Source organism: Lepidochelys olivacea (genome assembly GCF_965140295.1).
Source record: "Lepidochelys olivacea isolate rLepOli2 genome assembly, chromosome: 7".
Classification (NCBI taxonomy): Eukaryota; Metazoa; Chordata; order Testudines; family Cheloniidae; genus Lepidochelys; species Lepidochelys olivacea.
The window spans coordinates 57741391-57754842 of NC_140417.1; the positions used below are offsets into that span (position 1 = coordinate 57741391).

A 13452-nucleotide genomic window follows, 5' to 3' on the forward strand; every position below is an offset into this window, starting at 1 on the left:
TGAAGCCCAGCCGCCCTGATGTTGACAGATTCAGCTGTCAGCGCTGCAGTCGAGGGGGGGCCAGCTGTGAGCCCAGCGCCCGGCTGACAGCTCAGGCGGTTAGCACCGGGGCAGCTGGGATAGGGCTCCAACTGTCAGCCCCACTTGGGGCTGACAGCCAATAGGCGATGTAAATAACTCAGTGTCTACATGGACACTGCATTGCCTGCACTACACCAACAAAAAGCAGTACGCCTCTCATGGGAGGGGGAGTTATGATGTATAGCAGGGGACTTACTTTGGCGGAAGCAGTATTGTAGTCTAGACACTGACATAATTAGGTTGACATAAGATGCCTTGCATTGGCCTAACTCTGTAGCATAGACCAGGCCTCAGCATCTCCACATCAGGGGTGTTCCAATTACAAGTAAAGAGATGCGCTAACTGCCAGCCCTGCAAACTCACCTGGGGCTCCTCCCTCTAGTTATAAGATGCTACGGCTGGAATCTAATTGATAATTCTGTTGCGGCACAAGCCAGAACACAATCCAGCTGCCTCTCTGAGCTGCGTTGGCTCTGCAGGACCAACAAGAGTAGGAGTCTTATTAGCGGACAATAAAATTCAAGACAGGGTGCTGAACACAGGGGAAGGATGCAAGTGTCATTGGGCAAGAGTCTCTTCTTACCCTAACCACACTTTAAAGCTCACGTCCATGAGAGAAACTGAGATTTATTTATTTAAAGAAAATGCAAGCGGGAGAGGAAGGGTCAATAAATCTTCATTTTTCACTAAATCATTAAGTCAATGGGCCCAATTCTCCATTGCCCTGCACCTGGCGTATTCATGTAGCCCAGGGCTAAGCAGGTGTAATACACTACTGTTCTGATTCAACAGCATTTTAAACCCAATGACAGAGAATGCCTCAACCTTTTAGGAAAGGGAACTGCTGCTCTAGTTTTCCCAAGTACAGTATTAAATGTAATCTTTATGAGTTACAGCAGATCATGCTGCTATGCCACAGACGAGGCAAACAGTCAGTCTCCCTTATCAGTTTACACTAACAACAAAACCAACAAACCCTCTTCTGCTTGCTTTGTTTGAACCATTGATCTTAGATGCTTACCTCAGTGGTTTCTGGTTTAGGTCCCTCATCTTGTTTGGCACTCAGCATATTCTGCAGACCCTTACTGCTCTCCGTAGAAGGGCCAGAGCTGTCCTTTTTCACTACTGTTTTCTTTTCTGCTACTTTCTGAAATTAGAATTTTTTTTTTAAAATGAGTCTGCAAAAATATTTTATATCATCATTTTCTTTTATGGTCAGGTAAAAAACTATAGTTTTCCGCATGCTGTCTATCCCTTCCCGCACCTTCTAAATTCCAGTCAAGTTTTTCTAGCTTGACGAAAAGCTAACTCCTAACATAACATAAATCCCTCACATATAAGGCAGCAGGAAGAAGGGCTGAGGTTTGGGGCTTTAAATACGCACACCCTCTCCGAGGACTGGCTCTTTGCTTGGTTTCAAAAAGAGTTGATAAAGTGCCAAATGCTCATAATTTTGGTAAACACGACCCTAGGTGTGATTATTAGTTCAGCGCACCCTTTTCCAAATAAGTTTGCCAACTTTATATCACTTGAAAGTTGGGAATGTTCTTACTGATTTTACAGCTTAGCTCGTTTCATGGACTGAGATGTAAAATAAGATTAAAGAAAGAAAAACGGGTTCAGTATATTTTAAAGCCTAAGAATACTTAAAGTTAGCAAATGCATTCTGAACTGCTCAGAGTTTAACAGAGGCCATCCTGAACCCTGCTTGTCTGCTGCTGCTTATGCTGTAGACCATGCCATCCCTGATTGGTCCCTAAATGACGTGCCTGGAGTTTGTCATTGAAACCAACCTAAGGCCTTACATTAAGCCAAGCTGCAAAAGCTTTCCAAGGACATTATTGCGGGGGAGGAGGGTTCTTCTGAGTCATGCACAAAGATAACTACTAGCAAATTATCCTAGCAAATGAATCTCTTAGGTCCAAGCAGGTAACAAGAATTGGATCTCTGGACTAAAAAAACTAAGGTCTGGGACAGAGAAGTCCTACAGGGAAAAGCCGAGGCAGAGTCATGCTTGCAGAGGAAGCTTGGGAAAGGTTTATGATTGACAGTTGTTAATGGAGTTGTCGATAAACCAAACATCAGGTAAATATGAGCTCTATACAGTGTGAATTCTTCAGAGCAAGGGGAATGGAACTCAACTAATTTGCCAGTCAAATATACAGAAGTCAGAGAGTGTGACGGTTGATCATGGAACTGTAGGGCTGGAAGAGCTCATATAACTCATCCCCTTCCTCCCCCACAAAGTCATCTTAATGTAAAGATTGTTAGCTCAACCGTAACATCTCCTTGTGCATGTTTCATATAACTACAGATTCTCTGTGTACACACACACACCCCTGTAGAAAAAGAGGGTTAGTATTTTAAAATACACAATAATTAACTGTGAGGAAGATGGGAAGGGAGGGATTAGAATCCTAGACTATCAGGGTTGGAAGGGACCTCAGGAGGTCATCTAGTCCAACCCCCTGCTCATCCTCCTTCTGCTGAATTTCTAGACTATCAAAGAAGTCTAGTCAGTTCCAGATTTTGATTAGTTTCCCCAACCAAAGTCAGTGGCTCTAGGAAAAAATAAATTCTAACCATAGCACGGTAATTCAAAATAGTGCATAGGCTGTTTTATGGCAAGTGCAGTTCTAGGATAAAAGGCGACTAAGTGGCAGCATTGTGGGCGTCCATATTTATTAACTCTACTTTCCATATCAAGTGGGCTCAGCTTATTAAACCCCCTTGTGAACGGTCATCTGTGCAAACCTGCCCGGGAATCAGAGAGCAAGGCTGGAGTTCTTGCCATCTCCCACAGCATCACCTTTGTAAAGGTTCTACAGAACACGTCAGGATCTCAGCGACACAAGGGCAACCCTACTGCCCCCAGTGATTTTGCACAACTCTGACCAGTTGAAACAGCCAGTTTAATTGGTGATGCACAAGGAGAAAGAGTCCAACTCATTCTCCTGTAGCTTTGGTGACTCAGCAGAAGTTAAAAAAACAAAAAAAAAATATCAAGCAATAAAAAGATACATTTGTCATTAAAATCAAATGATGTGAACCTGAATACACACAGGGAACAGGTCTGTTGAGCAAGGTTCCACTAACTGAAGAGTCACTTTAACAAGTTTCTACTCTAAACGCAACTGATTTCACTTGGAAATCTGTTACCCCACCCCTCACACACACCTTTTTTCTACATCTTTTAAAGAAGTCATTTATAATAAAAAGGCAAGTACCGGAGGCTTTGCTTTAGCAATACTGAAGAGATCATCCTCATCATCATCTCCAAAGAGCCCTCCTGCAGATGACAGCTTCATACGGAGTTTTGCAGACTGAAATAAAGACAGAATGCCACATAGGTCAAAGCCACATTTCTAGCTGCAGATTACTGCACCCACATTTACTCTATCATTTCTGGCGGTCATCGACCTTATCCAGAACACCCGAGTAAGGGACATCAGAGCAATGTTACAATTAGTACATTTCAAAGAATCTATTTTTAAACAGCAGGTTCAGAACACGGCTTTGAACTCACCCCTGATTTCTTGGACCTGGCAAAGAGATCAACATCAGGATCATTGTCTTTCTGTAGCTTGTGACTGAAGAGAAGTTCCTCGTCCTGAAACACTCCAGTGCTTTTGGAATGAGAGCTTTTCTCAGCGGGCTGTGGGAAGGGGAGAAAAACCCCCCCACACACAGTTACAAAACCCACTAACAGTTTGTGCACAGTATCACACTTGTACACTAATGAAGTGGGTTTGCAATACAAGCCAGGCTGGCCTTTATACACACAGCACAGTTGTACAGTTTTAACTAATCAAATCAACTCAACTAAACACTAAACCCCCTGCAGCACACAAGGAAATAAAAATATTTAACCCTGGCTTATATCTAAGCGTTCACACAGAGGTTTGTGCTAGTTTAATCAAACTGATTTAAATACCAGTTTAACACTGCAACTCACCTGTTAAGACAAGCCCTCAGCAATGGGAAGTCTAACAGATGTCAATTTCAGCATTCACTTATTGATGTAAAACAGAGGTGGGGGCTAGGCTCCAGAAGGCAGATTCAGACACCAACATGAACACACCCACTGCAAATTACTTCATCAATGCTATGAGCGCAAACCATGGAGCAATTCATAGTCAGAAAAACTGTCCAACTCTAGGGGAAGTTAAGCTCTGGAAGAGGCTTCCAAGGAGGTTGTGGAATCCCCATCACTGGAAGTTGTTAAGAACAGGCTGGACAAACACCTGTCCGGGATGGTCTAGGTTTACTTGGTTCTGGCTCAGCGCAGGGGGTTGAACTTGATGACTCTGCAAGGTTCCTTCCAGCCCTACAATTCCACAGTCATCGAGGCACAGAAACCCAATGTGAATTCCTCTATAGCCCAGTGGTTAGGGCACTCACCTATGATATGGGAGACTCAAGGTTAAGTCCCCGCTCCAGTGACTATTCAGTAATTCATTTATAGTTAGGGTCCTTTGTTTTCTGGTTTTATTTTAAATTTATTTTTCTCCAGCAATTTATTGGTGTTTACAACAACAACAAAAGCAGGTGAAAAATTAGTGAAAAATTAATTTTTCTGGGTAAATATTGGGTTTATTTTAGTGGATGGAAGGATATGGGGAAAAAGTAGATTAATGCTTTGATGAATGGAATTTCAGTGTGGTTTGCTGCAGAACTAAAACAGAACTCAAAACACAATGCCACCTCTGAGTTTAAGAAAACAATATATCTCTAATCCCCAAATAAAACTTTTCATTTGGGCAAACAATTTACTGTTGTAGACTTAGAACTATTAGCCTATAAATAGTTACATTTAATAATTGGCCCACACCATTTGCAGCACAGATGCTGAACTTCCTCCTTTTCTCCTGTTTTTTTTTTTTAAACTTTTGAATACTTTGTGTTCTGAAATGTAAACAGATTTTCATTTTCTTCCCATTTTAGTGTGTCAGATCTTTAAACCATTATCTGCTAACAGTTTGAAATGTGTACGTGGGATTCATTAGTACATTCAGATGAGCACGCACTTCAGAGCTTGTGTGTGCACCTGTTCATTTCTTGTATCTTCTAGACTAATATAGCTTTGCATACACACACACACAGACTAACGTATTATCGTAATACATCTCTCTCATCCAATGTATTGTATTTTCCTAATAAAACAAGTTATTTTTTACCTATTTGAATGATACAAAAGTAGGGTTAACGTTGGGGAAAATTTTTCGTAAAACCCAGGATTTTTCGGTAAAAATCAGTTTAAACTGAAAACGACGGGGCTTATTTACAGTTGAGTTTATTTATTTATAAAAGCTTTTCTACAGGAGAGATGCGGGATCCCACATCAGAATATCCCATAGTTTACAGCATTCTCCTGCCAAGGGAGAGACCCAAACTCAAATCCCTTCTCCCCATCAGATAGAGGAGAACTGAATCTGGACCTCCCACAGGCTAGCTCACTACCCTAACCACTGGGCTATAGCTCATAACCAAGACCAGCCACCACACCTTGTTTCTTGAATCCTTTGCTTGCTTTTCTCAAGCTGCCTGAAAGCCTAAACAACATTTTGGGGGTTGAAACAAAAACAAAATTTCCATCCAACTTTTCAAAACTGCCAGTGAACCGAAAAAAATTTATTATGTGCCCCGGTCTGCTGGAGAGCGCATCAAGTACCTCGCAATATATCCTGTGTACTTGGAATGCCCTATAGCAGCAATCAGCAGAGATGCTCAGGCCAACAGCCACCTGGTTTCAAACAGGTGGATGCTAGAGGCAGAGTTCTTTCAATCAGGAGCCATCAGCTCTAGAAATTGCTGCCCATCCCATCTGACAGAACTCAGACTTATTAGCATTTAGGGGGCCCGCTGCATTCAAATGAATGAAGTTGTTCACAAGTTCTCCTAATTGTAGTTCTGTATTAAAAAACATTAGCGTACACAGTGCACTGGGTTCAGCCCCACAGCGCCTGGCGATGGAATGTGAGGAATGCTGCAGCGTTTGCTGGAAAGGGGGAGTGGTGAGGTGGGCTGATTCAGGGTGTCAGCAGGCCAGCCTCGCCTCAGCAGAGCTCCTATAGTGCGTCGGCAGAAAGGAACACTGTGCTCTCCTGTCCCTTGGTGCAACACCCGCCAGAGGGTAGTGGTGGAAATACCAGGTCGGGCTCACTGGCACAGAGGTGAGAGTTACACTAGTTTGTCCTGGGGAGGCATAAAGGGCCCTAAGGGTTCAAATACCATTTATATATGGACGGCTCAGAGCTAAGCTCCCCTTTCATAATGGGAAATGGCTCCTGTTAGATCCACCTGCTCCAATGTGAGGAGGGGAGGGAATGGTGAAGGGAGGTATCAGAAGCACCTCTGCATTCCCAGCCCCTCCCACCACAGCAATATTAGAGCTAGCTCAGGATCTGAGCTCTGGACTTATGTGCCAGGCCAACCCCAGGCAGGTAGTATCAGACACACACACAAACACAGCATCCCCTAGAAACACACTGAAGAGTTAGAGCTAGTTACAGAGAGCTTGATCAGAGAAGAGAGATCCAGAGGAACAGGCAACCAAGTAAAGCTGGTTTCAGACAGGATCGGGAAGAGCTGATGAAGCAGAAACACAGAACAGCTGTTCTAGACAGCAGGTGAGACAAAGGGGCAGGAACATTGCAAGGAGAGGGGGTCAGAGGAAGACTAGATCTGCAGGCAAGCCAGAGAGCCAGTTTGCTCTTTGCTCACCTTTCTTATTTCTTTCCGCTCAATCTTACTGACATCTTGATCTTCCATTTTCTCCTCTTCCTCCTCTTCAAACAAGCTCAGCACATTCTTAGTCCTGGTTTTGGCTTCCTTCTCCGACGGTGGTGGAGAGGCCGAGAACAGATCCAAATTACTGATCGGCTCCAAAGACGATGCCGCGAAAGGCTCCAACTGTAAAAACAAAAAACAGGGACTGGAATCAGGTGCTGTTTTGCTCGATTATCTTGGTTTGGATGTTTGATGTGTCCAGAACTCTGGGATCCAGTAACATGGCAAACAGCTAAAAGCACCCATCCTTCCCAGGCAGATAAACAGGAGTGCCATATGCATTACTGGAGACAGGGGTCAGCAACCTTTTAGAAGCAGTGTGCCGAGTCTTCATTTATTCACTTTAATTTAAGGTTTCGCATGCCAATAATACATTAACGTTTTTAGAAGGTCTCTCTCTATAAGTCTATATATTATATAACTAAACTACTGTCGTATGTAAACAAGGTTTTCAAAATGTTTAAGCAGCTTCATTTAAAATTAAATTAAAATGCTGATCCTATGCCACCGGCCCGCTCAGCCCATTGCCAGCCTGCCCACATAAGCCAGCAGTGGGCTGAGCAGGGCCTGTGCCCGGGATCCCTGGCTGGCAAGAGGCCAGCAGCCAGAACGCCAGACTGGCAGTGGGCTGAGCGGCTCAGCCTGCTGCCGGTCTGGGATCCCGGCCTGCCCACATAGAGTGGGTACCTACCTTCTCCCTGGTTCTAGCCATTCTCTTTCTCTCTCTCCACTGAGATGAGAGTGGGAATGTGCTGAGAACAGGGCTTGGGGTGCAGGGTCTGCCAGGAGCTAGAATGAGGGAGGGGGCTCAGGGTTGGGGCAGGAAGTTTGGGTGTGGAGTGCTTACCTAAGCAGCTCCCATTTGGTGCGAGGGGTGCAGGTAGGAATGGCGGGGGTGGGGGGTGCAGGAGCTCCCGTTTGGTGCTCAGGGTGGGAGTGGGGATGTGGGGGGTGCAAGAGTCAGGGCATAGGGTGTGGGGGGGCTGGGGTTGCGCTGGGGGTGCAGGGGTCAGAGCAGAGGGCTGGGGGTGTGGGCTGGGGTCGTGGGAGTGCTCCCAGCCCCCTGCCCTGAGTGGCTCACAGCAGGGGGCTGGAGGGGATATGCCCTGATTCCACTCCCCTTCCCCAAGGTCCCCAGCGCAGAGAGAGGCACTGCGGCTCCGCTTGTACCTCTCCCCCTCCATAGCAAGGGCCGTCAGCTGCAGGGAGGGAGGGGAGGAGGGGCAGGAACCCAGCATGCTGGGGGTAGAGGCGGGGGGAGGGGGAAGCTTGCCTGCCCTGCAAGGAGAGCGCGGTGGGCGGGAGGTGGAAAAGAGCAGGCTGGGCTAGGCAGGATTTTTAGTGGCACGCTGCTGTCTGCCCGGGTCCGGCAGACAGCAGCGTACCATTAAAAATTGGCTCGCGTGCCGTGCTTGGCACATGTGCCATAGGTTGCAGACCCCTGACTTGAGGGTATCACAGATCTGATGGCCCTCCTGCAGAAGTGCACAGGTCTGCATTAGTACCCTGCACCCTAGTCCTGTTGTTCAGCATGTTGTGCATCAGGGTTTGTTTGGGGTTTTTTAGCCTGGCTGCTTCTGCTCCACTCCAGAGATGGCTGCTTGTCAATAGTTGTGCTGCTAGTTTGCTAAACGGTTTGGGCTCCTCTGAAGCGGAAAGCACTACATGACTGCTAGATGTGCTCAGAGTAGTATTCTACAAGCACATAATGCTGCTAACAAACTAAGTACCTAGAAAGTCATTGCCCAGTAATTCTCACAACATTCATTGAGCAATTTAGTACCTGGGAGTTAGCCTACATTTGGCTGACCCTTTCCAACATTACACTTAAGACAATTTCAGTTAGCAAATATTGCTGCCAAAAGCAGAAACTCTCATGGTTTTAGCAGGTCTATAGTCCCATGGGCACACTAGTGTGTTGCATGTAAATAGGATGTTTCAGTAGCATCACAACAGTTCCTGAGTTTGTTGCAGAGAGAGAAAGCGTGCGTGCGCACACAGGGTAAGGCAGCTCGTCCAGTTCACAGTTGGAAAGGAATACTGCACCTGTGTGAGACTGATGTTTTGCATACTGAGAGGCATTTCTCTGTGTGACTCAACTGGAAATGTTTTTAAAAACAGGAATTATTCAGTTTGTCATTTTGGTCCAAGCATGATTTTGGTGGCCAACCAATGGGGTTGCACCCTTGATTTTGAAACAGGGTCACTACTGCTAAGCATAGAACATCTAGAGGCTGTTCAAAGAATTCTACGAAATGCACTGTTAAAGAGATTAAGGGAACATTTGTCAAATCTCTAACTAAAAGAGTATCTCTTACCTTTTCCTTTTTCTGCTGCCCTGCAGCCGCTCTTCCTCCAGTCACAGGAACTGCTCTATGCTCCTCTGAATGTCCTGACTTCTCTTCTACCAGTTTAGTCTTTGATGTGTCAAGCAGATCCTCTTTTTCCTTCTCTTCATCAAATAACGAAGGTGGTGCTGGAGGCAATTTTGTTTTTTCCTGGGAAATGAAAGGATGTTACTACTCACACACGGAGATCTGGCACATAAGCGCACACATAGATACAGGCCTTTTATATGTATCCATGAGAGAGTGGGGACAGCAGATAGGTAAACAGGGCTTCCCCTGTTCCCAGTGGCTCAACAGATGGGAGAAGCCTGTGGTCCACACATGGCAAGTGGGCTTGGGAAAAGGAGAGGTTTAGGAGCTGTTATGTGGCAGGCCAGACTAGATTCTATGGTAGCTATTCAGAGCAGTGTTTTGAGGTTGGCACTACAGATATGGTGGCAGAGTGTTTATTACTAAAATCAGCACACCAGGCCGGGATGATAGGAACCTGGGTGATATCAGAAACCCCTACGGAGGGGAGCTGGGGAGAACTATAGCCACAAGTGGAGAATCAGAGTTTGGTGGGTCTGACACAGGGGAAAATCCTGCACCTACTGAAGTCAATGGAAACTTTGCCATTTATTTCAATAGGACCAGGATTTCATCTCCAAGACCGTTCTCAAAACTCTTCAGTAATACTCACACAGCACAGTCTGAGCAGGCCCAGGCCCAGCCCCAGCAAAGGCAGAATTCAGACTCCATTTCAGAGTATAGTTTTAACCTAATGAAGCCAAATAGTTTTAAGCCCAAAATTCCAATCACCTTAAACCTATTATAAATTTGTTGGAACTCATCTAACCTAAAGGCCCTGGTTAGTGTTTATGGAGAAGCCTGCCTTGCTACAAACAGTGCCATTTGGTAAATCATCTGCTTTGGGGTTAAGCAGGAAAAGGAGGTACCGCTGTGGCTTTAGCTGCTGAAGGAAGACGTGTTGGCTGGGAGCTGAAGAGCGGTCCTCCATTAACAGCATCTTCTTCAAACAGAAGAGAAGCCTTCTGGTGCTTCCTCTGACTGGAGAGAGAAATCCATGCACAGGAGACATGTTTAACTGGTCAAATGGTATTGTTTAGACTGTCCTCTTTAGGGACATGGTATAGAAGAACACAAAGTCTGAACAAAGTATGATCAGGGCCAGGTTTTCTCTAAGCTACGGAGTCCCAGGACTGCTACTCCAGTCTGGCAGGAAACCTTGCCTCCATCCTCAGTCCATAGGTTGCTTCCATTCCTAACCTCAGTAGCACTAGAGTCTCACCTCTTTACGTGAAGGTGACACATACACCCTTTCCCACTCCCTGCATCCGTCTTGCCTATTTAGCCTGTAAGCATTTAGGGGCAGAGGCTGTCTACGATTCAGTGTACAGCACCAAGCACAACAGGGCCCCAGTTTTGGTTGGCCCTTAGGCACTACTGTAATAAACGCGATTAAAAGAACAAGCAAAGCAGCATCACTACTGGAGTGGAACTCAGATAGGATTGTGGCCTCCAAGACGACATGCTCCCCTCACTTGAGTCGGGATCCTTGTGGCAGGACTGTGTGGGGAAAGAGGCCGAACATGCTACTTAGTAGAGGGTGAACTCCAGGAATAAAATTCTGTATACACTGCTGAAAAACACTGACCAAAAACCTTAATTCAGCACGATCACTGGGACTTTGCTTTTGTATTTACAGAAAGAATAGAGCACTTCAAAATATTGGAGAGGGTTCAGAGAAGAGCCACAAGAATGATGAAAGGATTAGACAATGTCATACAGTGTTTGAGCTCTTTGAGTCTATCTAGCTTAACAAAAAGAAGGTTAAGGGGTGACTTGTTACAGTCTATAAGTACCTATATGGGGATCAAATATTTAATAATGGGCTCTTCAATCTAGCAGAGAAAGGTCTAACACAATCCAACGGCTGGAAGTTGAAGTTAGACAAATTCACACTGGAAAGAAGGTGTAAATTTTTAACTGAGAGAGTGATTAACCATTGAAACAATTTACCAAGGTTGTGGTGGATTCTCCATCACTGACAATTTTTAAATCAAGGCTGCATGTTTTTCTAAACTATCTGCTCTAGGAATTATTTTGGGGAAGTTCTATGACCAGTGCTACACAGCAAGTCAGACTAGATGATTGCATCAGTCCCTTCTGGCCTTGGAATCTATGTATTGTCTCACAAGAACATGGGGTTCTCGCCACTGGGGCATTACAGCTAGTCTAATAACTCAGTATGACCTTAGTCCTGTCCATAAATCCATCCTGGATTCTGCAAATCCATATGTCACTCTTAAGCATCAGCAGCACAGTTTATAGCAGGGGTGGGCAAACTTTTTGGCCTGAGGGCCACATCGGGGTGTGAAACTGTATGGAGGGCTGGGTAGGGAAGGCTGTGCCTCCCCAAATAGCCTGGCCCCTGCCCCCTATCCACCCCCTCCCACTTCCCGCCCCCTCAAAACCCCCGACCCATCCACTGCGCCCCCCCCCAGGACCCCACCCCTTGTTCAACCCCCCTCCCCCCGGCCCCGTACCCTGACTTCCCCCTGGGACTTCCTGCCCCTTATCCAACCCCCCGGCCCCCTTACCATGCCGCTCAGAGCGGCATGTCTGGCTGCCACGCAGCCCAGCTGGAGCCAGACGCGCTGCCCTGCATGAGCGGCAGCCCAGCACGCTGCCTGGGCGGCGGCATGGCTGCATGAGAGGGGGAACAGTAGGGGAGGGGCTGGGGGGTGAGCCTCCCGGACCAGGAGCTCAGGGGCCAGTCAGGACGGTCCCATGGGCCAGATGTGGCCCCCGGGCTATAGTTTGCCCACCTCTGGTTTATAGACTATCAAGGTCACTGACTGCTATTTCTGGTGTGCAAGTCAGTCACCTAACTCACTTGATATCAATTCCGCTTCCTGATTGGATGACTGCAACGTTTTAAACAGGAGGAGAATTATTTACTCATCGTGCATCTCAAACAATGCACTTTTCTTAGATCCTTTCAGATGATTAGACTTTTAGCCTTAAATCTGAAGTTTTCAAAATTCAAACATTTTCGTAAGTAAAGTGGTAGCAAGCTGGATATTCCCCAAAATTACCACCCTGCGCCCATGAAGCAACAGCACATCCAAGGCTGCACTTCTGTTTGTGAAGATATTTACACAAAATTAATAAACCCTTGCAAAAATTAGCAGCAAAAAGATTGATCTCCATCCATCTAACCAAACAAAAATGAATTCCCCACCTGTCCTACCAGATCCAACACTCCATGACAACCTGAGAACAGGTGAGCTTTGCCATGTGCCCTGCAGGCAAACCGATCTGAGCTATTTTGGTCCCAGGAGAGGATGGGGAGCTCCAGAGTCAAGAGTAATGTGACTGCCCTGTCAGCAGCCCTCTCCCTTTAAAGAGGCTCCTCCAGCTTAGTTGCCTACGGTGATCCCAGCTATGGCGGCACCACAAGGTCATGGTAAACCAGGGTCTAAACCAACACCTTAATCTCCACGTGGAAATCAACATTCGGCCAGTGCAGCCTACCGGTTCATCAGTGTAACAGCGGAATATCAGAAATGCACAGCAGAAGACAATGATTTTAAGATTACTTGACAGCATCTCAGCCTCCTGGGAAAATGAAGGCATTGTGCTATTTCAGGATGGGAATCCCATAATACCCGTGACAAGCTATTGAAACAGGTAAGCCTGCTCCAAGAAATTGGAGAGAAACCTGCTGCTCCGCTGTCAAGATTTTTCACCTGTCTTTAGTGATTGCAAATAAATCCTCCTCCTCTTCATCCTCCTCAAAGAGGCTGGTCTTTTTCACAATGTTAGCTGGATCGACTGCACTGACAGGTTTTGCAGGTTCCCCCTTTCGGATGTCTTCGGAAATTGGTTTAGCCGGCTTGCTGACATTCCAGTGGTCCTAAAAAAAAAATAGGCATTATTTTCTTACAAGCCTATTTCCTGCAGGTCATTTCAGCCATTTCCTCACCTCTTCTACCTTAGTCAGCATACTACAATCAGTGCTTGTTCCTTTGAAGACATGGGCTGTTCTTACATCTATGCATTAAATACAAACATCAATGCAACACCAGGCCAGAAAATGATGATGTTATTAACCCCCACTGCATAAGCTTTCAGGACATAGGTCTGGCTCCCATTTAGCAGGTGCTAAATGAGTTGCAGGTGTAAATGAGTATTAGCATCTGAGATCTGTCCCTGAAGCTGGTTTTGT

At 45.9% G+C, this 13452-nt stretch overlaps 1 protein-coding gene across 3 annotated transcripts in view; it reads right to left on the bottom strand.

The window, feature by feature from the left end:
• Positions 1-13452, bottom strand: part of WASHC2C (WASH complex subunit 2C) — a 53763-nt gene that overhangs the window by 13481 nt on the left and 26830 nt on the right. For all 3 annotated transcript variants that reach the window (XM_084635582.1, XM_084635581.1, XM_084635580.1), the window contains exons 19-25: positions 12974-13140; positions 10157-10268; positions 9189-9368; positions 6805-6993; positions 3608-3736; positions 3309-3404; positions 1103-1228 (exon numbers count right to left, since the gene is read on the bottom strand). In XM_084635582.1, coding sequence (XP_084491708.1) covers positions 1103-1228; positions 3309-3404; positions 3608-3736; positions 6805-6993; positions 9189-9368; positions 10157-10268; positions 12974-13140 — 999 coding nt within the window. The remainder of the gene's footprint in view (positions 1-1102; positions 1229-3308; positions 3405-3607; positions 3737-6804; positions 6994-9188; positions 9369-10156; positions 10269-12973; positions 13141-13452) is intronic.